This window comes from Cottoperca gobio, chromosome 16, assembly GCF_900634415.1.
Source record: "Cottoperca gobio chromosome 16, fCotGob3.1, whole genome shotgun sequence".
Taxonomy (NCBI): Eukaryota; Metazoa; Chordata; class Actinopteri; order Perciformes; family Bovichtidae; genus Cottoperca; species Cottoperca gobio.
The window spans coordinates 3005617-3033502 of record NC_041370.1 but is presented as its reverse complement, the minus strand read 5'-3'; the positions used below and the strand labels follow the sequence as shown (position 1 = coordinate 3033502).

Genomic DNA, 27886 nt, shown 5'->3' with positions numbered 1-27886 from the left:
AATCTAGTTAATTTTGGCTCGTCTTGCACATAAAAGACTTAAAACGTCTAAAGACCGGGACGAAACAAACAACAGACAAATGACTTTGCTCTGAGCTTCTCCACAAATCATCTCGTGCAATTAATGTCCTTTTCTCCTCTCAGCCGGGACACATACAAATCATTAAATGATGTTCCCCCAAGTGTGTGTATGCACAAATATACTCACATAACGAGTCTGTCCAACTACTTAATATATTCAGCGGCTCCTCTGCTGGACTGCACAGCTATGCAGGGGCAATAGCTCCGGCGGGATGCTGTTGGAGCCTCAGCAGCCAGATGTCCATTAGACTGTCAGCAGACCTGTTTGCTGTGACTGTGTACCCATGCTCAGGGCTCCTCCTCACTTTATGCCCCTGCCTTTACACAGGCAGAGTGGGAGGGATGGGGAGAGAGAAAATGGCCTTTTATTGCCTCCATCTATTGGCAAATAGCAGAAGGGCCCCCACCTCTTCCACCCAACAGTCTAACAATGCTACACCTCGTGGTGACGGCCTGCTCAGTCTAAACGACACATCTACAGTTTTCATGTGGTGGCTGCACAGAACACCCACTAAAGCCCATTGTTACCTCCTCCGTCAAGCCACCTCCGCCTGCCCACCTCTGCAAGCACTGAGGTTATGCACACGGTAACAAGCTGGCAACATATGCAATTCCGCCCACATTTTCTCCTCCATCCCTCCGTCTCTCTCTGTCGAACACAAACAAAGCGAGGCTGAAAATGTGCAGCTTCTGAGAGGAACTTTTTCTGGATTCAGGCGCTTCACAGAGATGAGATCTTTTATTAAAACACATGATCGATCCTCTCTCACCAACCTTTTCTTCAGGGGAAAAAAATCTGTATTCAATTCAAAGTCCAAACCTTCCGACAGCCCGAGTTTAAAACAATGTTTTCTGTATCAACACAGGTTCTGCTCTCCAGCACCAGACCGCCCTGCCATGGTTTCAGGTTAGGTTGTGCTGACTGATTAACTCCCCAAAAAGGGAAGAACATCCTCATTTAAGGCCAAAGGTGAATGAAACCAGAGCGGATGGTGTTATTCGAGGTCACCTGTGGTGCTGTGGGGGGTCACAGGGTTAATGGAGGGTGTGATGACCACCACCTGGATGTGTGGAGGACATTTTACTGACCCATTCATCAAGGCTGCTGCAGTTTTAAAGCTTGGAATGTGTGAAGAATTACTTAAGTTTGACTTGTGAGGTTTGTGTGTGTGTGTGTGTGTGTGTGTGTGTGTGTGTGTGTGTGTGTGTGTGAAGAATGAGTTCAGCAGACTAAACCCATATTAGTGTGGGACTCAGTGGCCATCACACTGGGGAAAGAAAGGAAACAATGACGGGCAGGATGAGGAAATATAAATCTATTTAGAAGATAAACGTGTGAAATAGCATTGGAGCTAATCAGGACTCTGAATAATGTATTCTCTGCTGCCAAAGACCCACATACAGCAAGATGTTGAGCATTTCATACTGAGTCTAGCTCATGATGTCAGCTACGCAGTCGGTAAATGCTCCAATGTGTCTGCCACGCAAACGTGCAGAGACCCGGGGCGCAACTTACACCTCACATGCGCTTCCCAGCAGTCCGTGGCCAGAGTCCAGAGCTGCCGTGCCCGCCTCACACCGAGACTTGGAGACGCCAAGCCACAGACACACAGACATACAGACATACACACAGGCAGGCAGACAGCTGGAAATATCCGCTGCAATATTATTATAGCCGCTTATTATGGAGTAAAGTGCGCGGAGAAGAAACGCGCGGACGGTTTATTAAAAAACAAAAAAACAAAAAAAGGAGTTTGTCAGTACTTACCTCAAAGACAAGAGAAGTGTGCGTTCACAGCTGTCCAAACTTTCAGATGAATCCTGTGTTACGCGCAGTGAGACGGTGTCCTGAACAACACACGGATTAATCCACACGCAGCAGTTGTTGCGCGCAGTGAACGACCTCTGTCCAAACTCGGAAAACAACTAATTATCCGAAACCCGCAGCTTGCCTTTCACTGGACACTCTTGGGATAAAAGGTTTAAAAACTTGTCGACAATAACAAGATATTTATATCAACAACAAAAAAAAAGAAGAGCGAGACACCGAGCAGGGTTCCGTGCGCCTCGGCCCCTCTGTGGATCTGATCCGCGGCAGCTCCAACCTCAGTCCGGGCTCTGCAGCCGGGCCAGCAGGCGCCACCAGGTGCTCATTTACATAACTGCACCGGCTGTGTCCAATCACAGCCCCGAGCAAGGTGTCTGATTGAATATTCCAGCAGGCACACCGTCCAATCACAGCTGCCTGTGGGCGGGACCTGTGACCTTAACAACACTGTGGAGTGAACTTCAACGTGAAGCCTTTGGGGGCGATGAGAGTTTCTTTGTTACAGCAAGGCTGAGATTTGGGGAATATGACATATGATACAGCAGCACGCGGACTGCTTTCACCTTGTTAACCCTTTGCATGTTTGAAAGGGATACTTTGATAATATAAACTTGTAAACTATATGCCTCTCAGCATCTGGCCTGGGCCATAATGTGGACCCACAACACTCTGCCTTGGTATTTACCTCTTAGGGAAACTTTATTACAGAGTATTGGCGCTGTAACTGTATAGCATTACTTCCCCTGGGCTATAATGACTCAGATTGAAGGGTGTGCAGTAAAGCACAGCGATGGAGCTGGAACCAGGAGAGCTGTTGATATGGGACACTGAGGCAGAGCAGGAGGGTAATGAGAATTCATGTTTGAAAAGGGGCACATGTGTGTATGTTAATGCTGAATTACATCAAAAGTTCACACACACACACACACACACACACACACACACACACACACACACACACACACACTTTGCAGGAGTTACAGGATGTGTTGGTACTTGTCTGGCTGAGAGGAGGAAAACTTTAGCTGGCGCTCAATCAGCAGCGAGGGACAATAAAGGTCCCTAACACGGTCTGAGCTCCACCTTGGATAAACAGAGAGGAGGAACAATGAGACTTTCTCTGCTGTTCACTGTGTGTGTGTGTGTGTGTGTGTGTGTGTGTGTGTGTGTGTGTGTGTGTGTGTGTGTGTGTGCGTGTGCGTGTTTCACTTAGCTTATGTACATATTATGTTACGAATCCTTTGAAATGAGCTGGTTTTGTCAAAAACGCAAATGTTTCGTCTGAATATTGATAGATTCTTGTCGTGCAGTTGTGGAAGGTAACTAAGTACATTTTAAATTTAATACTGTACATATCAGATGAAAATGAACGTTTCTGTAGTTACTGGTTAGTTTTCAGATTCATTATTAATATATAAAAATGACATAAAACAAATGAAGTACAAAAGCTGCATGAGCTGCTTGTACATACACATACATTAAATATATTTCTCAGTTAATTCTTAATAGATTTGATGAATTTCTCCTCTAAATCTTGACATTTCTTTGTGTTTCTGCTCCATTCAGCCCGACCGACCTCCCCCACCCTCACCCCTTCACCCCTTCACCCTCCCTCCTTCCCCCTCTTGTGTCTTTGTGTTTATAAAGACTTTAGCTGGACTTTCATCCAGCCTGGCCTCATTCTCTCTGCATATCATTAACATTCTCTCACAACTTCTCAAGTCAGCGCTGCACCAAAGCAGATCTCTTCGTCTGTGTGTGTTTCATGGTGAAGCTGCAGCTTCAGTCCTTCACATAAAAACTCATCTTGTGAGTTTCCCTCTCAGTTTCGCCGCAACGAGATCATGATTTATTAATGTTTCCTGCTTCTCTGGAGTCTGTTTCATGCTGGCGTTGATTCACTTTTTTTAAACGTTGTTTTCCAACGAGTGAAGTGAAATTAAAGAGGGGATGAAGAATTCATTGTGGACGTTTGAGAGTTTATTATCCACGATGCTCATTCTGAGTCCCAGAATTGATCCTGCTAATGAGCGCAGTAATTCTCAGCTCTGCTTTTTCTTTTCAGCCTTTCTCTGCACATCGCCCAACTGGCTCTGCTTTTGTTCGTTGTCTGGGAAACTGCAAAGCCCCCGGCAGAAATGATGACCTTTCTCACTGTTATTTCAAACATACCCTGAACCTCCTCACTGCCATTCCTCGTGCATCTACACTTTCTCTCTTGCACTCAACTTTTCTCCCCTTTTTCACAAGAATATGCTCCGTAGAGTTTTAGATTGTTGTCACTAAACACCCTTTTCTCCCTCCTCCCTCCTCCCTCCTCCCTCCTCCCTCCCTCTCGACTCCTTCTCGCTTTGAGTGGAAACCAGTGGAGCATTAAAAGCAGGTCTGATCCTGCGAGGAATTCACCCTGAGAGGGAGAGACAAACAGAGAGAGAGAGAGAAGTTGTGCAGCACTTATGAGTCAGCAAGGACAAGAAAACACTCGGTGTGAAAGGTGAGCGAAGATAAAGAGAAGCAGAAATAATGAGTCGCCCGAAACGTCAATAGTCTGTCAAAAGAAAGAAGAAAGGAGGTTTTCAGCAGAGACTGAAGTATGTTTAAAAAGTTAAAGTAAGTCTTTACTTTAAAAACAAACAGAAAGGTTATTGCATTCAGCAGACAATTACTATTTCCACCCAAGGTCTCTGCTCAGGAGGGACGACAGATGATCTATTGTCTGTCACAGCCTGAATGTATCACCGCTCTTACGTCACTATAGTCAGAAAACACAAACATCTGAATTAGAAAATGGAAGTGTTCAACTCAAAGGCATGGTATACACACACACACACACACACACACACACACACACACACACACACACACACACACACACACACACAGCCTGTCCACCCTCTGTCATGGTCTGACAGCTGTGCAGGCTGCAGGGTTCAGACAACACAGATCAGTTGCAGAATGTGAAGCTTGCAGTATGTTGGGAACCAGCGTAAAACCGCATACCAAGCGTGCTACCCTCAGAAACTTCTCCACCAGTGTCCTTTTCACTGGGAATACCCAAAACCAATAAATGTCTCTGATTTGCGGTCGTCAACGAGACCTCCAGAGGGCCCCGCTGCTCCGTTCGACCACTAAAATACGTCCGTCTTTCGCACACATGTGTGACTTGAGGTTTGATTTAAACATGCATGTGTGAAAGTGTGTGTCTGAGTAAATGTACAGCTCTACATGCACCCCTGTGTTCCCCCCTGATGCACCCCTGTGTTCCCCCCTGATGCACCCCTGTGTTCCCCCCTGATGCACCCCTGTGTTCCCCCCTGATGCACCCCTGTGTTCCCCGCTGATGTCTGTGTACCGGGGCTTGTCTGTACTCTGTCAGTATCCGTGTCACGGGCCCGGGGCAGGTTATATTTGATTGGCCCCTGGAGGGGATCTGGGAGCGGTGGAGGTGTCAGGGGTCACGGGGTCAGCGTCTGCCTCAGGGGGAGGTTCCTGGGTAGGGGTCAGGGTGTGCGTCAGTCCTGGAGTTCTCTTTTTTAGGTGTTTGGTGAGCAAAACGGTCGCGTGAGCTCCTCTCACTTTCCACAGAGCTCTCAGCCGTCTGCGTTTCCTCTCTGTTGTTTTTCTATTTCTGGCTTGTTGATATATATTTTCCCGACCAGATGAAGAGTGTGTGCGAGCAGCTCTGTGACGCTCGGAGCCGAGAGTCTGAGGATCACCAAAGATATTAAGATTCATCGTCTGGGAACCCAACGCTTGTACAAACCTTTGTGGCAACGTATGCACTCAAAATGTGTCTGGCACATCTTTTCATGTGGTGTGGGGGGTGCACGGGGGCTGCAGAGTGCAGGAGGAAGGTTTCAGAGATGCTTTTAAACAAACTGTCCTCAACCGTATCTGAGTGTTTGGCTGACTGGCCTTCCAGCTGCCGACCGACTTACGGCTCCTCATTCTGTCAGCATACAAAGAAGGCTTCGAGACTCGCAAAACAAATGATCTCATTTCTTCTTCTGTGGTTGTGCTGATTAATGCTCGGACATTTGTGTCATCTACTGTATTTGTTTTGTATTAACTCGTCACCCAACCCCCCTGTAGAGTCGTGGACCAAACCTTCCTTCATCATCGTCTTCGTTTAAAGTGTTTCAAAAAGGACTAATTACCCATAAAGCTTTGTGTTGTTTGTGTTGTGTGTTGATGATCTTGTATAAGTACGAGTGGGTCTATGTTGAAGCCGTGTCTGCGTTGTGTTGAAAGCAGTCACACGCCGCGGAGTGATGTCATACAGACGAATGTTTCCATGCAGAGTCTCAAAGATAGCGTGGTATCTGGATACATCCCTCGTGATCATGCAGCTGGATGTGTGTGAAGTGTGATGAGCTCAGTGTTGTCAGGGGAATGTGGGGAGAGAGCGGGGTAGTGAGGTGGGGGGGGGGGGTGACCCCTCACACAGTCTGGAGTCCCTGGAGACCCTCTCAGCTGTAGCAGCGCACTTGTGTCTCCTCTTCCTCCGACTCTTTTTGGGTGTCAGGTTTCTCCCCCCCCCTCCCTCAGAAACCCCCTCTGTACACACGGACACACACATCTGACAGTGTGGACCACTACAGCCTGTGCTATGGCATTTGGGAGGCTTCCTCTCCAACTGTCGCCCCCTGTTCAAACTGTGCCCCTCTAGGATTCGACTTCCCTTCCCCCCCCCCCCCCCCCCCCGTCCCTCCCTCCTCTCCTCCCTGTTCACCTGTCTGAGCCAGCAGTTGAATGAATGGCCTCCCTTTCTTCTGCGATCTCTCTGCGTCGCTAACAATAGAGCTTTGGGAATGATTCCCTTTAACCACCTTCGGATGTGCTCTCTCATCTCCACCCTTCTGTCTTTACCAATTACATGTTTAGCCTTTCCACACCCCCCCGTCTTTAGCTCAAACAGTAGTTTGACTTCGCTGATCCCTGAGCAGCCATGTCTTGTTCCCATGGTGTGTGTGTGTGTGTGTGTGTGTGTGTGTGTGTGTGTGTCTGTGTGTGTAAAGACATATACTTATAGCTATCCTTTAATTATTTTAATTAATATTCAAATTGGACAAAGCCCAAGGGATAAACAGAACTAATGTTAATATACTGGAGCAATTTTGGAACGCCTTGTCTGACGACTTTGTCGCCATGGTAACACCGAGTGTGATCTGCTCCCCGTCTCTGCTGGATCTCAAACTCTCTGGCTTTGTTTTAAAAACACCCCACTTACCAGGCAGACTGTTGCTGGCTCCTTCCAGTGAGAGTGAATGTTGTGGCGTGTTTGGAAGCCGCTGAGGACGGGGCGGGTGGAGGAGGAGGAGGAGGAGGAGGAGGAGGAGGGACTGAGAGGGGTGCGAATGGGTGCCATTGCAATCCAGTGAGAGGTGGTGCTAAAAATACCTATTGACACATGGGCTCCAACTCACAAACAGGGTCACAGACAAACACTCGAGCCAGGGGCTAAAGATCTCTCATTCATGCACCACCAGGCACACACACACACACACACACACACACACACACACACACACACACACACACACACACGCACACACACACACACACACACACACGCACACACACACACACACACACTGGGACAATAGAAATACATAAAGTTGCAGTTTGCATTGGCAGTGCTTTGAGTGTTGGAGAGCTGTGTTGCGAGCAGGCCCCGTCCACACTCGAGCACAAGTCCTCTGAACAAACAAACGCAGCTGCCGGGCTGCGACCCTCTGCAGGAGGAATATGGAAAGCTGCTCTGTGCACATTGTGTTGAACGCTCGCTGTGGCAAATGCAGTTTCTGACAAGATGCTGGGACGGTTTGCTAAAGCGCTGATCATCTGTTTCATTATCACAGAATGTGTGAATGGTGTCGTGACCATGATGTCTTTATAACACGTTCAGATGACGAAGATTTCACTTGAAAAGACCTTAAAAGTCATTCAAATTCTCACATTCTTTAAGAATCTGTGGCCTTGGCAGATTCTCAGTGGTTAAAGAAGTTCTCAGATCCTTTTTTACTTTAGTAAAAAGAACAATACAACAATCTAAACACTCCATTACAAGTACAGAAGAGTACAGAGGCTAAATGTACTTCATCACATATAGCTAACCCTAACCCATAGAGCTCATGAGATGATTAATGTGTAGCTGAGTACATGTACTCACTCACTACACATAAATACACGTTTAACGTACTTGACTCCAGTGTTTCTCTGTTTCATATGATTGTCCTGACAAAACAAGATATTTAAAGACATCCCCCCTGGACGTTTTCTACACCAAACGACTCATCAATGAATCTATAAAAGAATCGGCAGATGAATCGATAATGAAAACAATCCGCAGCCCGACAGGTGTCTGTGAGAGTTTCACCTTTAAACTTCTCACATCAGATGATCCAAAACAAAACAATAATTACAGAACAGAACCAGAAACCCCTCGTCTGTGCACCACCCCGAGCATACTTCTTCCAGCGCTGACCCTCGTAGGCAGTTTGTGACCCTCCGTTAGTAAAGGTGATAAATCTGATGGTGGTATCAGGTAACACGTACTTCACACTATTAACAGCACAAATGAGAAGCGTGATCCGCCGGTGCACCTGACTATTAACTGCAGCAGAGGGGAATGCTGGCTTTGATAGCCCTCTAGTGACCACACAGGTGTACCTGCCAGCTGAGCTGTAAAAGTACAATGAACGATAATGAGACTGTTGTTTCTATTAAACCAGCTGCGACATCTGATTAGATTGTGTCCTTAAAGGCAACACTAACTGTTCTCCCTCATCCTGACGTTCCCAATCTCACCTGCGCGTGTGTGTGTGTGTGTGTGTGTGTGTGTGTGTGTGTGTGTGTGTGTGTGTGTGTGTGTGTGTGTGTGTGTGTGTGTGCAGCGCCCAGGGGACCATATAAAACCAACTAATGAATGTTTCTGCTCTGCTTATGCTCTACCTCTCTTATGAAACCGATTCATTACTCTCCGGTCCCGCCAACATGTTAGCCGGGGGTCACACAGGGAGCAAGAATGTGGCAAATAAGAGGAGGGGAGTGGGGGGGGGGAGAGAGAGAGAGAGAGAGAGAGAGAGAGAGAGAGTCCCCACAACACTCTGACTGCGTCATGAGAAAGCTTTCCAAGTAGAAAAGAAAAGCAAAGATCATATTCAAACCACATGGGCATTTTAGGCGTGACCAGTGCTGGCAGTGAAGACATTTAGCACAGCAGATTTTAATTAACACTTTGGAAATTTATGGTGTCATGCTCCAGTAAATCTGGGGTCTTTGTCTGGCTGTAATTACTGCCATACAGGTTTTGAGGGCCACAACATAGTTAGCGCTCTAGCTGGGGAAATTAAGCAGCTCATGGCTCCGACTGCGACTCGGAAATCATTCCAGATGATTCCTCTCTTCCATCCTCTGAGTTTATCTAGTCGGCGAACAGCATCCGTGAGCATGCAAGTTGGCACCGAATCCAAATTGTGCAAGATTAAGGGATTTCCACCCACTTCCATGCCGTAAATAATGATTGTGGCGGTCCTCAGTGGTGATTATCATCACACCGTCTCGCTGCCCATTGGGTCACGACAGACATAATTAGATAATAGCTGCAGGCAGATTTACTGCGACAGGACGACTGGAGAGACGTCAAGAGTGTGAATAACTCCACAAACACTGTCAACACAGTCATCCCATAATGACTTTATATTCAGACTACTTAAAATGAGACATAAATCACAAGGTAATGCTTCACATCTTTAACACATGGCTGTGGAAATCATTCTATTAGACGTTGGGAGATGTGGGAGAGGTAATAACAGCAGCGGTGCAGTGGACACAGCCTGGAGGTTTGTTTGTGTTGTTCCTCCTGTCGTGTAGGACACACGGAGAAGATGAAAAGTACAAGTGACAAACAAACACTTTTTAATTAAAGTAAACTCACTATTTATCCCACAGCAGCATCTTTTCAAGAGACTGTTGATTCTCTTCAGACGTGTGCAGCGCGTTTAAAGCAGCTTATTAAACAATATGTGAGGCTTTTTAAACATGATATATATATATATATATGTATATATATATGTGGTAAATTAAAGACGTAATACCACAGTGTAGAAATACTATGTTACAAGTAAAAGTCCTGCATTGAAAACCTTATTTTATTATTATATAAATGTATTTATTATTTATTATAATATTATTATTTATTAAAGTATTAGCATTAAAATATAATTAATGTTATTATTAATTATGTTACAAGTAAAAGTCCTGCATTGAAAATCTTAATTTATTATTATATAAATGTATTTATTATCATATTATTATTTATTAAAGTATTAGCATTAAAATATAATTACTATTATTATTAATTATGTTACAAGTAAAAGTCCTGCATTGAAAATCTTATTTTATTATTATATAAATGTATTTATTATTTATTATCATATTATTAGTTTATTAAAGTATTAGCATTAAAATATAATTAATGTTATTATTAATTATGTTACAAGTAAAGTCCTGCATTGAAAATCTTATTATTATATATGTATTTAGTTATTAAAGTATTAGCATTAAAATATAATTAATGTTATTATTAATTATGTTACAAGTAAAAGTCCTGCATTGAAAATCTTATTTTATTATTATATAAATGTATTTATTATTTATTATTATATTATATTATTACTGGATTATAATTATTATTGCATTAATATTTAAGTATGTTAGAGCTGCTAAAGGTGGAGATTATTTCAGCTACTTTATACTGCTGAGTATCTTAATCCATAATTTATTAGTTTGTTTATATTTAGTATAAATAATCTGAATCTGCAAAGTAACTGAAGCTGAGTTACATATTTATAGTAGTTTAAAGCACCATTCAATGCACTAACTTGTACCTGAACTCTGCACAATCACAATGAAGTTGGGTTGGGTTGAGTTATATCCCATAATGCATCACAAAGCTCCTGACACAGTTCCTCCATAAGCATCAATATTTAGCAGAACATTTGCTTTTCTACAAATAATTACACGACGAGAGTTCAAGCTTCAAATATTCTCAGCTGATTTTGTGTTTGTGTGTAAATGTTAATTTATTTCACACCATATGCTTCAAATATTGCTCAACCTTGAAGTTTACCAATTAAGTAGTTAGACTTTAATTAGATCCGAGTATGATGCAGCAGTATCGGCCAATGTCATCGTAGTAATTATCCGTCTTTGGTAACAGGAAGTCCCCTCACTAATTACAAGAGACAACTTTAACCAGAAAGCACAAACATCTCCATGAGAATAAATTCAGACGTCTATTTGGTATTCTGGCAAACTGTAATTAGTGTGACAAAGCCCATCCAGACGTGCCCGAGACGTGCACTATGATCACAAAGCTCCTCTCACAACACTTAAAGGGGAAAGTTCACAGCTCAGTTTAATTACGTGCATTTGAAATGAAGAAGTTTTTATTGTTTCTAAATTAAAATACCTGGGAGGGTGTCATTGAAAGATATTTCTGACATGAGTTTAAATGCAACACAGAAGCACTCACGGACACCTGTAACGGCTTGAGAGGATTCTTTTATTGCAGAAAGCAGTCCAGTCACAGGAATGAAATGAGGATTGCAGCCTGAACACACCTCGAGCCTTCACACTACACTCTCCAACTATTTCAAGAAAAACAAATTCACATGGTCGTGTTGAGGAACTTCTTTACACGGTAGCGATGGTAGAAATGACTGCATGTGGCTGCAGCGTGATGCATTACACAGTAACACAGCACCGTGCTGAAGGAGGAACGACAGCAGGAGTACAGCACTAAGAGACGAGAGATCAGTCGAGAGGAAGATTATTCTAATCTCAAGGGATAATTAGATGAAATCACAGCGTTGACTGAGAATTGTCTGCACAACATTAAGAGATCGGCGCAGTTTGTCGAAGTTATAGTTCATAAAACAACACGGATGAGTGTGTAATGTTATTTACAATGACGGACAGTTAAAGGAATAGTTCGACATTTAGGTAAATACGCTTTTCCACTTAGTTAGGATTGTTGTTGTTCACTTGTGCAGGATTGTTTCACAACGTGTCATTTTTACAAATGTAATCAAACTTTAAATTAAAACCACAATATCCAAATCTTAAGAGGCAAAATGTCAAAATATCATTCTAAAAAAAATAAAAAAATCTGGTTTTGTACAGATCCTCGCAAAAACAAAACTAAAATCACACCATCAGCATTTTAATATATTTATCAACGAGAGAGAATAATGATGCAAAAATTATAATTTCCTCCATTATCATGAATCATATCACAAGTGCAATCTTAGTCAAAATATTTGCAATCAAATCTTTTTTCATAATAATTCAGCCCCAAAGTGTTGTTGCCTTTGAACAGCTAACTGTTTCCTACCGTTTACAGTCTTTGTGCTAAGCTAAGCTAATGTCTCCACCTTCATATTTACCGGAGCGCCATCGATCTTCTCGTCTAACTCTCCGAGATGTCGAACTATTCCTGTAACCGACTGCAGGAACAGTTGAATCCAGACTCCTGCGCTGAATACTGTAGATCTCCAACAACTAAGGATCATCTTTGTAGTAGTTAAAACACTACAAGTTAAACTCCTGAAGCAGCCTGGTCCCCCCCCCCCCCCATCCCAAACATTTCCTGCTGACTGTGTAGAACCACACCAAATAAAATCTCACTCTCAGATACAGGATTATCTAAACCACGTTCAGATACATGAACCTCGAATACTGCTCACTGCAAACTGTGTACGTAAAATGTTGGTTTTATTCATTCCACTTTTATGGCCCAATATCTCCCATTTCCAGCCCCCCCCCACCCCCACCCTTTAACCAAACGCTTGACAAACTGTGGTCCATAAAGATGATTTAGAGTCGAGGTGTTAAATCTCCAGCTGCTCTGAGAGCGAGCGGCTCCAGTGAATGACGACTTATTGACATTGCAGCCGATATGTTTTATCATCCTCTCCTGAACTTTGGCGTCTCAGCTGTGAAGTCACTTGGATTGAAAGCCGGTTGATTGAACGAAGGCTGAGGGGAAGTTACTTTGTTCATTTTCTTCTGAGAACTACATGCAAAAAAAATAAGAAGTTTAAATCAAACCCGCTCCTAGAAGCAACACGACAGAACAAGCTTTGCGGATGAAGAAGCAGAGCAGAGGCACAGCATGGCACACATGAGTATGCTCTGTATATTATAGGGGGGGGGAAGTAATCATAAGAGATGACGGTGATGTTCAGAGAAGGTCGATGACATGAGGAGTGGAGATGGAAGATAAAACGAGAAGGAATGAAAGAAAAAGGAATGAAACAGAGGAACCACTCGTGTGCTCGTCTTTCCCTCAGTTATCACTCGCACTCGTTTTCCCGCAGGACATTGTACATGTTGACAGTGAAGCCAGCTGGCTTATCTTCCTTCGGCTTTGGATGTCCAAACCCCTCATCTTCATCATCTCCATCCTCATCATCGTCTGCGTCCCGGTCTCTCTCGTCCTCCGGCTCTGTGCTGGACTCCCCGTCGTCGTCGTCGTCCCTCTCTCCTTCCTCCTTCGTCATGCGTCCCTGCAGAGCCATGATCTCCGGCAGGTCTGGGTGATTCTCCCAGTGCTCTGCAGACCACAAGTAAATGAACCCCACACACAGCGGACGCTTTCCCCTTTCAAACACACCTGACGCTGAAATGATGGATCATGGAAGAGGCTTTTCATTATTACCTTTCAGACAGCTGTAGCCAGGAGGTCTTAAGCAGAGGCACAATCTGCCATCAATCGCCAGCCGCAGGAGACTGTTGGCTGCACGGTAAACATCGTGGCGAGCTGCTTTTGCCGTCTTGTAGCCTCTCCTCTCTGCCCACGCTAAAGAGCGACACATGACGGGTGTTATTGACAGTGTGACATTTTATATTTTATCCATAACGGGCCATGACTTGGTGTACTGAGGTAGTGGTGGTTCCCTCCGACGGCGGGCGTCACAGAGACTCACCCTCGCACACATCCCAGGCGGTCCATTCGAGCGCTTCAGAGTTCTGGTTTCCAAGATGGGGTTTGTTGTCCATCAAACTGGGATGTTTGAGCTTCAGCACAGAAAAGAAAGGAGTCCTTTCACACAGATAACCGACCGAGCTGTAGGGCTCCTGCAGCTGAGACACGGGGTAGATGCCCCCCAGAATCTAGAGAAAATTAAAGAAACAATAAAGACCAGAGGGAGAACGAAAAAAGTCAATAAATAAAATAAAAAGGTCTAAAACTTTAAAATGCCGAAAGCATGTTACCCAAAGGTTCAGCATTCGAAAGATAACAAGAGAGTTTGTCTAAAATCAATAATCTGTCTTCCCAGAGGTGTGCGAGTTCACTCGTCAACATCATCACGTTTATATCGAGCTTAAACAAGCGAGTAAACAAAAGGGACGTCGACCTGCAACTGTTTGTCCACAACGGAGGGGAAAACCAGTCCGGGGCAGTCGCACAGCTTGACTGTCGGGGTGAGGTAGTAGGTCTGGAAGTATTTGGTGTGTCCTGGGGTTCGGGACACGCTCACCACCTTCCTCGCCACCAGGCTGTTTATAACGGAGGACTTGCCCACATTCGGAAAGCCTGCAGGGAAATAAAAGGAGTCTTTTATATATTATATATATTATATAAGTTGTTTCTCTAATTGTGTTAGTGAAGCGAGTGTGACGTGTTGCAGCGGACTGGAGAGATGCTTAATGTTTTGATGCGATGACTTTCATAAAGTACAAATAAAAAACAACCGTTAAGCTCTTGAGGAAACCCCCCAGTCGAGACGTTTCTTGGAAACTGATTTGGTTTGCAAACTTTCACTAAGAACTCAGATGCACACCTATGCAGCCCAGAGTGAGAACCCCATCTTTGTACAGCTCCTGGGACGGGCTGCTCATCTCCATCGCGCTGTCAGTTTGATGCTCCATCAGCACCGTCTCCCCTCCGTCGTCTGGCCGCTCGCCATCCAGTCGCTGAGCGCCAGCATCTCTCATAATCTTCTTCTCCCAGCTGGAAAGGTCAACTTAGAAAAGAAGAGGGAACACTTAAAGGATCAACACAAGATGACAGAGTGGACACCTGACAGGTGACTCCTGTCTGCTTCTCCAAACGGCGGACGTGCGTACCACCATGTACTCTAAATAACACACCGACTCTGGTTCAGTAACTCAAACATACACTTCACACCATCCCTTTGAGAGTGGACACACACCCACCTCTCCCTGCTGTGATCTCCTGACAGGCCTTCAGGATATCTAAAGGTCCTCCGGAGTGACTCCAGTCAGCCTTCCTCCTCATCCTCTTCTTCTGGAGCACTAAAGCCAGCAGACAGACAGATGGTTATTCTGATCGCAGGGTTATGTTGGTGATATTGCACTCAGATATATTCACACTGGCAGGTTTATTTAAATCCCAACGTCTGTCTGATGTTATCTTGCGTGTGTCACTCAGTCCTCTTCACATCGCACCACTTGGTCCCCACATTAACGCTCGCTCTACTCTCTCCCTCCTCACCTGTGCTGTAGGGCTGTCCAGGGTGGGAGGTGAAGGACACTATTTGCAGGTGGGGGAACTGGGAGGTCATGTAGTGTTTCCAGGCGATCACCAGGGGGGGAGGACACAGGTCGGCTTTGTTCAACACCAGGACCACCTGTTTCTGGAGTTCTCCTGTGATGTAGTGGTACAGGGCTGGAGAGAACTGCAGCACCTGGATTGTTTAAATAACGACAACTCTCATTAAAATAGTCATTATGGCTCATTCAACACATAAACCACTAGATCATATCTTATTAACTTTACATTAACACTGGAAACTAACGATATCTGTGAGCTGATAATTACCACCAAGGAACTGGGTTTAATTTAACTTGGAATCAAATCATGAGTCACTTTGAACACAGCGGTACCTTGAATGCAACTATTTTCCCTCAGTTTTACAAAACAAAAAGAAAAAAGACAAAAAGAGAGATAGATATATATATATAAATATATATATATATATAATATAATATATATATTACATAATATATATATAATAATAATTAGATATATTTATATAATATATATATATATATATATATATATAATATATAATATAATATGTAATATAAATATATATAATATAATATATATATTACATAATATATATATTATATAATATATATAAATATAATATGTAAAAATATATACAATTTATTTTTTCTTATGATGGAAATAAAATAGTCAATGTGAAATATTGGGAGACATTGTGAAACTGAACTGCTGATTGGAGGTTAAAATTTATCCAAATATTAAATATAACGATTTGATTTATTGCAAACAATAAGCCCCAGAAAACACACTTTTACTTCTAAAGGTTTAGACCTTCAGTTTGTGAAGTCGAAGTCTCAGATTGGATCATTTTCTCATTTTCTCTGCCTCCAAAATCGACTTCTGTGTTCAGTGATAACTGTTTTTAAATCTTTCCATCTTGTCAATATTTCTCCTTAGTCGTTTGACACTTTCCTCATCAAAGCATTAAACACACACGTGTGTGTCCTGTCAATATGAAAATGAAGTCTGTCTGATTTGAACACGACACATTTGAAATAAACTGATACATAATGAACAACATGTCATGTAATCAGATGGATGTTGACTGTGTCTCCATCTAGTGGTCGATCCGTCCGACAGGCTGTTTACAGGATTACCCTACCGGGTGCCTGATGTCCACGATGAGCAGGATGACATCTGACATCTCCAACACTCGCCAGAGCTGCCGCCATGTCTGCAAAACAAGTGGGACGTGAAGTGACGTTCAATATCTTAACAAAGTATATTATTCAGGATTACAGTTTATTAGGAAAGATTAGGATTATTATCGTCATCATCTGTAGATTACAGAGTCACTTATTACACCAGCAGCTGCTCGGCCCACGCTTTCAAATTAAATGATCGGCAGAGTTTTTGATTTTGACAAATAGTCTTAACACTTTCACAGCCTGAGCAAACAAACTGAGCAATCTCTCAGCATGCAAGTTAAAATGGTACTTTGTCCCCAGTGGAAAATACAAGGCAATGCACAGGCATGCAACACAGTCGTTACAGATCCTGTGATCACCGTTAAAATATTCTGTTCATGGTACGTGCTGTAGTTCTAGTTATACGATGCATAACAACCTCAGGTGTTATGTCTTTATGACGACAGTCTGCAAGGTAATCATCAGTTTGCAGGCCACTCAAAAACAAGCTGCATTACATCATGTTATCTGATGTCAAAGGGTTTAACAGGATTCATAACTACTCATTGTGCACAGAAAAATGTGCTGGCAGTCTGAGCTTTTAAAACCTAGATCTCATAAGATGACTGCATGCTAAACCTACCGCTCTCCACTGACGAAAACAATTAATACGGAGGGCCAAGAGGGTCAAACGCAAGTGTGTGCACCAGAGAACGATAATATATGGACTCAATCTGGCTCACAGAGAAGTCAGCGAGGTCTGGCCTTGATTGAAGGATGATTAAATACAAAGAATGGAGTGAACTTTTACTTGCTTTGGACTAATTGCTGGCACAAAGACAGGCCAATGATCTGAACTGGGGCATTAAATGAAATCTTTTTGTCTTTGCAGCTTTAATGTGCTCTGTGAAGCACTCTGCATATGTATGAAAGGTGCAACATAAATAAAGTTAAAAATAGAACTGCAATGCTAGTGTCAACGTGCAAAATTCCAGCAAGGCCACCAATGATGTTGGTAAGTTTCCACCTTCTCGTACAGTGTTACCACTTTGTTTGTCAAAAAGCCTTCAGGAGTGTATCCTTATCTTCTTATATTTATCTTTATTACCTTACCTCCAAGTTGTGCTCAAAGTGGCTGAGAGAGCCAGCTGGGTTTCTGGTGTGCATGTCATCCAGGTATTCTCTGTACGACTTCTCCTCTTTCCTCAGCAGGTTCTCTCGGGTCATCTCATAACTCCAGGGCGGCCGTCGTGGGAAACCAAGACCTGGCGGTGAATAATTAAGTTTCAGAGCAGAGACCCACTCCATTGACCTACTCTGCTCCTCTGCTTATTTTGAGACCGTCATGTGGAGAGCATTAAAAAAAACAGCCAGACCTTTCTCTGAGGGGAAGATGTCTTCGATGCTGATCTCATGTTCTTTCTCTGCGACCGGATGCAGCACCTTCTCCCTGGCCACCTTTTTCCTCTTTTCTACTTCCTCCTTACTCTCTTTCTCAAAGTGCAGTCGGAACCTGTGGAGAGGAGGGGCGCGTCAATAACACCTCACAGCACACGCTAAAGAAAAGTCTCAGTCACAGTTAGGTGAGAACACCGACCCTTCACTTGTACTTTAATATTAGATTTTAATATGGTTTACTCTCAGTGTCAATGTGATCAAATGTGTTTTATTATGAGTATGTTGTATTGTTTTTACTGTGGACTTTATGTGTGTGATAGTTGATCTGATTCTGATTCATATGATGTTTTCTAAAGCCAAATTAATATAGAATAGAATAAACTAGTGTCAGGCAGGAGGCAGGACAATTGTCTTTGGTCTCACCCAGAGAAAATATAAACACAAAACCATGTACAGAAGATAAAAACATTAGAGCAATCAAGAAAGCCATTTCAAAACAAATTAAGCCACTAAAATACAGAGCTACCAAACTGGCCTCTTATTCTAATTACATGCAAACTCATGTTAATGTGTATTTATCTCAGAGGAATCGTGTATCTTTCCCAATAACATTCTTTTATGGAAATGAAAAGGAGTATTAGTAATGATACCAAGTCGACAACTCACCTGTTGGGGTCATATCTACCTTCTCTGACCAAGGGCTGCTGATTTATTCTCCTCACATCAGTGGTTTCACTGTCTGAGGTGTCCGACTGTCGCTCTTTTCCTCGCTCCAGACTGGCATTGCGGCTGCTCGGCCCTGAACCGGTGTCACCTGGAAGTCAGGGGGGGGGGGGGCAAACATCAGGGATCACAGTTTAACATTTCCCCACTCATATAGGCTGTCACAGATATATTGAGGTGTCCTTTAGCCAAATCCCAATTCATTCATACATATTTAAAATCAAAAAGTCCAAACTGCTTCTGCAAATCAAGTGCTTAAATGAAATGCATCTCTGAAAAATGTTTAATGTTCTATTATTTGAATGAGTCACTTTCTAACACGTGATGGTATAACTGAACTTAGACCTTAAGACGTGTTCAAAGTGCGCATGTGATTTAATATTCCTTCATGTTCAGCAGCTTTCAGCACAAACACACGTGTTGGAAACACAATCATGTCCTGTGCTTCAATATATAACATGCAAATCTGTGAGCCAACATGCGATCATTGTAAAGTGCTGTCTACGTGACAGTACACCACTAATGTGGCTCTTTTGTAGGTCTAAAAACTTAATGTTTGTGCATTTTGAGACGCTTCTGTAGCAAAAGCCTGTTCTGTATTACTTACTCTCGTCAAGTAAGACAAGTAATGTCATGATATTGCAGCTAGCGTTAGCTAACACAAGGCATTGAGGTTTATTTTACAGGCTAAATAAGTGGTGTGCTGTTCTACAAGAACATCTTTCTCAACCCAACACACACACAGACAGACATTTAGCTGTTTAACTCCATTTAGCTGCGGGGCAAGAACCGTTAGATAACTGCTAACTGCTAGCATAGCAATGCTAACGGCGCATACAGTTACCTCTCTTTCTCTCTCGTTTCACTTGTAGCTGTTTCTTCTTCTGTTTGTTGCTAAATGGCTTTTTCCGGGGCATAGTTACAAAGTAAGCTGGATAATAAATATAGCTATGTACTGCGAGTTGCTGCCTACAGCTTGCCACAGAGCTTTCTTCTTGACGTTATATACATGGGTGAAGTTTCTCGACTCCTACACTTTTCAGTGACGCCATATCTACTGCAGACCGCAGAGAATGGTGGACGAGACCACATTTCAGTGTTCGCAAACTACCCGACTTTACATTATTTTGATTTCATTTCAATTATCTTATTTAGAATTCACTTAACGCCGAGTAAACAGCTTACTACCGCGTACCATTACATACATGTACCACTTAAATGTAGCCTAAACTGACATTAAGCCACCCCTCCTCTTTAATGGTACGGTCCACTTTTGTAAACACCTCACACTTTCACATTCCAGCAGAGCTTACATGCTTAAAGCAATAAATATACCTGGATGCACAGTAGCATCTTTCACTATTATTCATAACACAGGCAGCATAGTGTTTTCCTCTCTGTTATATTTCTAAAATATACAGTTTTGTGACAAAAATAAATATGTGAATGTAGAGCTGAGGCTATTTGACAATGTATTACTCTATCGACCAAAACCTAATCTATTTTTAGAATCGATTCATTTTTCAAAGCCAAATATTCAATGTCCTTTCATAAAGCCACATAATGAAATAATGCCAATGATAAACATTTCAGAGGGTTTATTGTATTATAAGCCAGAAAAAAATGACAAATTTCAGATGTGTCAGTATGTCTAAAAAGAAGTAATATAAACATTGTTATCGTGGAAGTATAACAGCAAGAACACATCTGGATAACATTACCTTTAGGACATACACGCAAAGCAGTACAATAGGATTACATGAAAGGTGAACCGACTCATTACTTCCCAAAAGGTTATGTGAAGGCCAACAAATGGGTCTAAATAGGTTATATGGATTACCACATCCTTTAAACACACAATCATACTTTATAAACTGGTAGTATATATATATATATATATATCTATATATACTTGATTGACTTATTCTCTTTCCTGAAAAGGAAATGACCTCTACGTCCCTTTTAAGGTTAAAAAGAATGAATTGCGGGTATGCATTTTACAACATTGTAGAGGTAACAGTGATGTAAAAACGGAAAGTCTCTGTATGAAAGTATAAAAATTTACCTTCACAGTCAACCTCCAATTTAATCTACAAAGAGACCATAAATTGCTATGTTCAAAACTGTATTTGCATGGAAGAGCAGGAGGTGATAAAACAACAATGACGAGAATCACTTCCTATCATAAAACCATCACTGCGATGGACTGAAACATAGTTTATTGCAGCCTTTACATGCACCTACGCAGGCAGGACAGGACAGCGAAGCAAAAGGAAAACAAATCAAAACAAGGCCGAAGGAAAGAAAGAGACAAACTAAAAAAACATAAAACTTAGTCTTCAGTACAGTCACCATGTTGTTTGTCCTGTCTGCCTCAAACCATCGTTCAGGCACAGTTATGTTCCAAAGTTCATCTTAGTATTGCTTTTATCCTTTGACTCCCCATCCTCAATTTTTTGAATTCATTTCCACTTCCCCAAACCCCCCCCAAACTCTCTCCGTGGACGACCTCTAAGAGTTGAGGTGCTCCACTTGAATGGCGGATGCCGACACAGTGAGACAGAGGTCCTTGTGGGAAGTAAGGTCAGCTACGGTTACTGGTTTGTACTGGATGTCACTGGCAGACACTGTCTTGTACTGGTGCAGGTCAAACGGACAGGAGATGGTTTCTGTGTGTGGGTAGTTGCTCTGGCTCTGTCCCTGCTGGCCCCCGCCCCCAGCTCGGCTCGATCCTCCATCTGCTCTGTCTCCCCGGCCCTGAGCGCCAGCCTGGCTTTGGTTCTGGTTCTGTTGTGCCGCCTGTGCTGCTGGTCCAGTCAGCTGGTCTGGGTTGTGTTTCTCCATGTGTTTCACCAGATATGTCTCCTGAGATGAGGGGGGGGGGCAGAGGGGAAACAGTGGACACGTGAATAAACTGTGTGACAAAAAGCTGCCAGGTGTCTGAAACCAGTCCACAGCGTTTCATGTAGAAGTTACTTTAGACGAGAAACGCCTAAACACACACACACACACACACACACACACACACACTTTAGAGTGGACATTTATCCCCTTTTTTATTTTAAAGATAATTCTTTTGGCCATTTTTTGCCAATAACAGTTTATGGTTAGGGGGGGGGGGAGGGGAAGACATGCAGCAAAGGACTCAGTCTTTGTATACGGGTCGCCTGCTCAGGTGAGCCTTTTCTTGTCTTCTTTTATCTTTTCTAATACTTGAATACAAAGTGAACACACGCTACGTACAGCGGAGAACAGAAAGGAAGCGTCGGACTCACTGAGGTATAAGTGCGATTGCAGAGACCACACGAGTAGATCCTCGCGTGCTTGACTGTGTGTGTGGACATGTGCACCTCCAGGCTCGCTGCATCTATGTATCCTTTATTGCAGTTGGTGCACTTGAAGGGTTTGTCCTTGTTGTGTTGACGCCGGTGGGACTGCAAAAAATATATATATTATTGGAGGAGAGACGGGTAAAGACACACAGATTACGTGCACTGAGAAGGAACGGGGAATCACACCTGTAGGTTTGAGAGTTGCGTGAAGGATTTCTCACAGCCTGGATGGATACACTTGTACGGCCGATCTCCGGTGTGAATCCTGAATGAAACAAACAAACATGTGCTTACACGGACTCCAATCACGGTTGATCTCACACGACCACAGGAAGACGCCGAGGCAGATGAGCCTGACCTGTTGTGCTGCTGAAGGTGACTGAGCTGTCTGAAGCACTTTTGGCAGTAGGAGCAGGAGTACGGTTTCACTCCTGTGTGGATGCGGACGTGTTGGGCCAGGTAGCTGGAGTTGGCGAATGACTTGGTACAATGGGGACACTTATGAGGCTTTGACTCTGTGTGGTTCCTGATGAGGGCAGACAGGAGGACAGAGAAAGGGAAACAGGATTATACATACATACACATACTGCTAAGTGCTTTGCTTCAATTGATCAGGAAGAAATAAAAGACTGGAGCACTAAAACACTTGGAAACACTTAACAAACACAAACATTCTGTATAAATCTACATTTTAACTGCTCTACGGATGTCAGCTGTCATTTATTCCCCTTTAATGTGTTAATATAAAACATCACAATCACACAATTAGTTTTCACTCTGGATGTATGAACAAAAATATTGAATGTAATAACTGTAATCTTTTACAAACACATGTTTCCTCCAGAAATGACATGTGGATTTAATGACCAAAAAGAACAGATGACGACACATTAAGCAGAAAAGGAAAGCAGAGCGTGGCAGCAGAGCATTTCTACCAGTCAATGGAGAATGTAGGAGTGGGTTAAATGGAGACAATGGAAGTAAATCTGCCTTTAAGTCTTCAGCATGTCTTTTCTAAACGTGTGTGTGTGTGTGTGTGTGTGTGTGTGTGTGTGTTTCTGGCAGGAGAGATGACACAACATGCAGACAAAGGAGACATGGAGAGTGGGAAAATGCAAACAAGTACGGAGAGAAGCAAGTATGCACATACACAAATGAAAAAAAAGGTTAAATATTATCATTGTTTCAATTAATGTAAACAGAGCTCCATGCATTTCCTATTATCGTATCAATTATGGAAAGCCCAAAACTTAAAAAGTCGTCATTTGAATTGTAATTTCCTGAAAAGGTCACTTCTGGATGGAACTGGTAGCATGCAAGCCAACATCTACATGGCAGTTTAATTATGCATCTGCACACCAATCTCTTCCCCAGGAGGAAGAAGAAGACAGGAGTCTGGGCTTCAAAAAAGGGAACTTGGCAGGACAAGTTAAGAGGACAGGGGAATATGGTACGTGGTCTGTAACAGGGAGGAGGGGTCTGCAGTACCGTGTGTGCTGCTGTAAATGACTGAGCTGCCTGAAAGATTTCTGGCAGTAGGAGCAGGTGTAAGGCTTGGCCCCGCTGTGGATGCGGATGTGCTGGGCCAGGTAGCTGGAGTTGGCGAATGACTTGGCGCAGTGAGGACACTTGTGAGGTTTGGCCTCTGTGTGCGACTTGGAGTGGATCTGCATGTCAGACTTACTGAGGAAGGTCGCCGCACACATCCGGCACCTACAGGCGGAGAGACACAGAAATGGGAGGAAGAATGGAAGTACAAGAAGGAGGAGGAAGAAGAAGTAGAAGAAGAAGAAGAAGAAGAAGAAGAGGGAGACATTTACAGAAAAAGAGAGACAAGAGAAGATGATGGAGAAAAAGGGGGGGAAAGAGGAGATGAAGGTGGAGACAGGGGAATGAAGCATTGACCCACAGAGATAAATAAGATGTGATAGAAAATGAAACGCACAATAAATAGGAGAATGAATAATACAAGATAAATCAATGATGACAGAGGGGGGTTGGGGGGGGGGAGGGGTAAACACAGGAAAGACGCCAAGGGAGAAATCAGTGAAATACTGACAGGGAAAGGTACATACACTATACAAAGTGACAGAAGAGTGCTTGAGAGTGTACTACTCAAAGAGCATGCTATTTAAAGACAAAGGGGACAGCAGAGGGCAGGCAGAGTCGTGTCCCGTGTGTGCAGACACAGAGAGAAGATGTATTTGTATCTCAAATACATTAAGAGAAGGAATCAACCATCCACTATAAAGCAGGCATGTTCTGCCACATCATGCAATGAAGTGTGTTCAGAAGAGGTGTGTGTGTACGTGTGTGTGTGTCAGATGCTTGTGCAGCAGCGTCTTGTTTATCTACGAAAGCTCAACATCTCTATTTTGATTTTGACAGGACACAGAGGAACAGGTGTGTTTGCATTCCACAGCTAGAGCGAGAGAACGGGGAGACGCAGCAGGTGTTGTTGTGTCGGTCTTTGTGCGACAGCGTACCTGTATGTCTTGGTGCTATCTTTGTGGCCGTGGTCTTCCTCTTCATTCGACAGGTCATAGGGGTCTCCAGTGTGATGCTGCAAAGACGCCACCTGTCAGAAACAATATTCAAAGTTGTTTGATCATCGTTTTTATGATTAGATTTGACTTTCTACATCTGTGTTTTCTTACCTGGCTCCCGGCTGTCAGGTGAGCCAGTATCAGGGTTTCATTCCCGCCCACAGCGCCGATCCTGGACAGCGCCGTCTTCTTCTTTCTGCCTCGTTTGGAGGGCGCCGCTGGCATCACGACAAGATGGTGCGCCCCATCCAAGTCTTTTTTGTCTATAAAAAGGATCAACAGCCGCAGGTTAAGAGAAGATTCTTGGTCTGAGGGTATAGTGGCATCAAACTGAAAATCAAAGATGGCTGCAAGAGCTCCTGAACGTGGAGACAAACAAGCCTTCAGTCAGGATATGGTATTTAACGTGGCGACTAATACAACATCATTTCACAGTATTGTATGTATATAAACACTTCATTCATTCACTTTATATCAAAACTAGAAATTCTCACGCTTAAAGGAATTACATTTTAGATCCATACGTGAGATGTGTCACATGATGTGCGAGTTTCACCTGCAGAATGGAGTGCAGAAACAATCATGGTCGTCGCTGGATGACCCGAGACGAACGATTGAGAGGAGGTGGGAGAGACGAGCGTTCCCTGAGGCGTCGTGATGACCAGACCCGCTTCACGGAACAGAACACACAACAACCGCACGTTACAAAGAGGCGACAACAGGCGGGACCGAATCCATGAATTCAAAAGTTGATCGTTGTGCACGGAGCGTGAAGACAGTGCTGAACCTGAAGTGTGAACACACACAGGTGTGTACCACACACACACACACACACACACACACACACACACACACACACACAGGTGTGTACCATACACACACCGGGTGTTTTAGCCCCAGTGCTGCGCGGAGGAAACTGGAATTTCACTTTGTAAATGATTTAATGCCTCGCTGTTATTTTATGGTTCAGAACTACAACTTAAAAAGGAATACTTAAATCCCCAAGTGACCATTTGTATTTGGTTCTCCCCCCCCCCCCCCCCCGTGTTACCTTCAATGCTTTAACGTCCTCCACGGTGAACCAAGAATTAAAGAAACATAAACTCTCAATTTAAGTAAACGGGGGCTGCGTTTATCAAAACGATATCATTTAAGTCTGCGAGAACACATCTCTACATCTTCTGCAAGAAGTCGAGGCGGCGCAGGACGAGGAGCTGACGTACGAGTGTTCCAGCCTCGACCTTTAGCTTCTGGTGATCACTACGTCCCGTATCGTGGAACAGGATGGAGGAAGACCTCCTCCAGTCCGAGTCACACTCACCTGCTGTCATGATGCCTGTGGAGGGGACCGACAGCATGTTCTGGGTGCTGTGAACAGGGTGGAGGTGTGCCCCACCACAAACCTGCCCTCCGCCATCTGTCTTTGTCCCAGACGTGGGGATGGTGAGAAGCGCCGTTTGGTAGTGGGATGCAGAGGACGGAGAGAAACAAATATTCTTTTCCTGTTGCTCTTTCATCTTGTTCAGGAACATGGCATTCTCAATCTGTCACAGGGGGGGGGGGACACTCGTTAAACTAAGCACGCTGAACTCCTCTTGTAGTCGCAGAACTCCTGTCGAGACTTACCTGCGCTGGTACAGACGGGATGGGGGACCAGAAATATGATGAATTGAAATGAGAGTCTTCCATCATTTCTGCAATGACACACAAGCAGCAACAATTAATCACTGTGACACCCCCGTCAGTGGGTCACCCTGGGTACGATGCACCCCAAAACACTCTAGATTGACCGATAGCACTACAGGTAAGAGGATACATATGTATTGTTTGGGGTGTGAACTGTCATTAGATGCTGAATTTACTGACGCATTCCCAGAAACAATTACAAAAACATGAATGATGCCAGAATTCAATTTGCAGTTTCAGTTTCGGGTTCCTGTTATCGTGCTCTGTGTTCTGATTTATATACCTGGGCTCTCGGACACGCTATTTTGACAAGTCAATATATATCTTACCACAAACTTATTGCCACACAGGGGAGCTGGGGGGAGAGGGGGGGGCCCTTGGAGGTGTGGGGCTCTTGGGGCAGGTGCTCACTTTGCCTGGTCGCTCATGCAGCCTTGGACACAGCCTTGTAGGATCCTAAAGGCAAAGATCCAATTAAAGAAAGAGAAGTCAACACAAGAGGTAGACTGACTGCCAGGAGGAATTATAAAGCTTTACTAACTAACTGCTTGGAAGAGGCGTGGTGGGACGAGAGGCACATGTGGTTAAAAGAAAAACAAAGATTAAGATCTTTGGATCAATACAGTCGCACATTCATACATGTATATTAGAGATGAAGCTCCCGGAGTGTTAATAACATCGATTATGTATTATTCATTGGTTTAACTGTAAGGTGTGTATTTAATGCTTTTTCAGCACTGACATACTAACTTACCTTATGGTAGGCTATTTACAGCAGATTTAACTTCTTAGCTAGATGTTGACCCACATCACGCTCAATAAACTACAAAACACTCAGCTAACTTTTATGAAATGCCACAAATCACATATGCATTGTTTACTAAAAAAAAAAAAAGCCGTAGCTCAACAGAAGGACTCCATTTCGGCTCCTTGCATCTTGTAGTTAATCAGGCCCGACGTGCTGATTAACATACAGTTAGCTCAGCGCAGGGAGTGTGTGGTGCCCTCCTGCAGCTGCTGGGGGGGGGGGGCGGGGGGGGGAATAACAAGCAAAGCAAAAAAAACCAAAGGATAAAAAAAACTGAAGCGAAAGAAAAAAACCAATAGACCATCCTCACAGACTTCCGGCTGCGGACGGGTGGAGAGCAGCAGCAGAGTCATGCAAATCTACCCCAAAAATACTACCGACTGCATGGAGTGGCGTTTACCGGTAACGACGACTCCGTCTCGCTCCCCGGAACTACCGTAGCTCGGTACACAGTTTCCAAAATATGTCCAAATTCCTGCAACGCATTGAAGTTTTTTTTTTCAGCCTCTACGTTTCTATTTTTTTTTTTTTTTTTTTTTTTGAGATTTGTTTCCCTCCGGTGAAGCAGCTGCCTCGTCTCAAAGCTTCACTTCCGCCGGATACAGTCGTCAGACAAAAGGAGTGTGTGATGTCACTTCCTGTCACTGAGGGACAGTTCATTAAAACTAAGTCTGAAATGTAACATGTCCTTGGTAAGATGTTTTTTATCGTCACAGCGACTGGAGAGTGGTGAATGTACGCGGAACCACTTCCGT

General features: G+C 43.6%; 3 protein-coding genes across 7 annotated transcripts in view; all 3 read right to left on the bottom strand.

Moving 5' to 3' along the window:
- ddr1 (discoidin domain receptor tyrosine kinase 1) overlaps nucleotides 1-2179 on the bottom strand; it is a 32544-nt gene extending 30365 nt beyond the window's left edge. Inside the window, 1 exon segment of the mRNA XM_029452576.1 lies at nucleotides 1849-2179. The gene's annotated coding sequence lies outside the window, so the exon portion shown is untranslated.
- A 9276-nt stretch (nucleotides 2180-11455) lies between these two features.
- On the bottom strand, nucleotides 11456-19912 carry gnl1 (guanine nucleotide binding protein-like 1). Of its 2 annotated transcripts, none has more exons than XM_029452202.1 (12): nucleotides 19604-19912; nucleotides 18703-18850; nucleotides 18015-18151; nucleotides 17752-17903; nucleotides 16614-16685; nucleotides 15434-15626; nucleotides 15136-15234; nucleotides 14760-14942; nucleotides 14334-14512; nucleotides 13902-14088; nucleotides 13634-13774; nucleotides 11456-12988 (listed from the first exon to the last, which is right to left on the bottom strand). In XM_029452202.1, the coding sequence occupies exons 1-12, from the start codon at nucleotides 19674-19676 to the stop codon at nucleotides 12972-12974; spliced, it is 1581 nt and encodes a 526-aa protein (XP_029308062.1). In that variant the 5' UTR covers nucleotides 19677-19912; the 3' UTR covers nucleotides 11456-12971. The 2 variants fall into 2 exon arrangements, with proteins under 2 accessions (XP_029308062.1, XP_029308061.1); XM_029452201.1 differs by having other exon boundaries at nucleotides 11456-13528; nucleotides 19604-19905.
- A 430-nt stretch (nucleotides 19913-20342) lies between these two features.
- On the bottom strand, nucleotides 20343-27705 carry znf384b (zinc finger protein 384 b). 4 transcript variants are annotated; one of them, XM_029451080.1, is made up of 12 exons: nucleotides 27532-27702; nucleotides 26653-26779; nucleotides 26264-26331; nucleotides 25959-26181; nucleotides 25194-25307; nucleotides 24749-24900; nucleotides 24578-24669; nucleotides 23580-23804; nucleotides 22450-22617; nucleotides 22278-22356; nucleotides 22035-22193; nucleotides 20343-21624 (listed from the first exon to the last, which is right to left on the bottom strand). In XM_029451080.1, the coding sequence occupies exons 3-12, from the start codon at nucleotides 26327-26329 to the stop codon at nucleotides 21271-21273; spliced, it is 1632 nt and encodes a 543-aa protein (XP_029306940.1). In that variant the 5' UTR covers nucleotides 26330-26331; nucleotides 26653-26779; nucleotides 27532-27702; the 3' UTR covers nucleotides 20343-21270. The 4 variants fall into 4 exon arrangements, with proteins under 4 accessions (XP_029306940.1, XP_029306941.1, XP_029306942.1 ...); XM_029451081.1 differs by lacking the exon at nucleotides 27532-27702 and adding an exon at nucleotides 27078-27277; XM_029451082.1 differs by lacking the exon at nucleotides 25194-25307 and having other exon boundaries at nucleotides 27532-27705.
- Between the last annotated feature and the right edge of the window lie 181 nt (nucleotides 27706-27886).

Excerpts from the sequence above, each read along its gene's own strand:
- gnl1 (XM_029452201.1), bottom strand. The coding sequence starts at position 19,676 with ATGCCCCGGAAAAAGCCATTTAGCAACAAACAGAAGAAGAAACAGCTA. Across the intron at positions 16,686-17,751 it reads ACTTTGAGCACAACTTGGAG|ACATGGCGGCAGCTCTGGCG; the intron begins GTAAGGTAATAA and ends CTTGTTTTGCAG. Across the intron at positions 14,943-15,135 it reads GGAGATCACAGCAGGGAGAG|TTGACCTTTCCAGCTGGGAG; the intron begins GTGGGTGTGTGT and ends TTCTTTTCTAAG.
- znf384b (XM_029451080.1), bottom strand. The coding sequence starts at position 26,329 with ATGATGGAAGACTCTCATTTCAATTCATCATATTTCTGGTCCCCCATC. Across the intron at positions 22,618-23,579 it reads CATTTACAGCAGCACACACG|GAACCACACAGAGTCAAAGC; the intron begins GTACTGCAGACC and ends TGCCCTCATCAG. Across the intron at positions 21,625-22,034 it reads GCAATCGCACTTATACCTCA|GAGACATATCTGGTGAAACA; the intron begins GTGAGTCCGACG and ends CCCTCATCTCAG.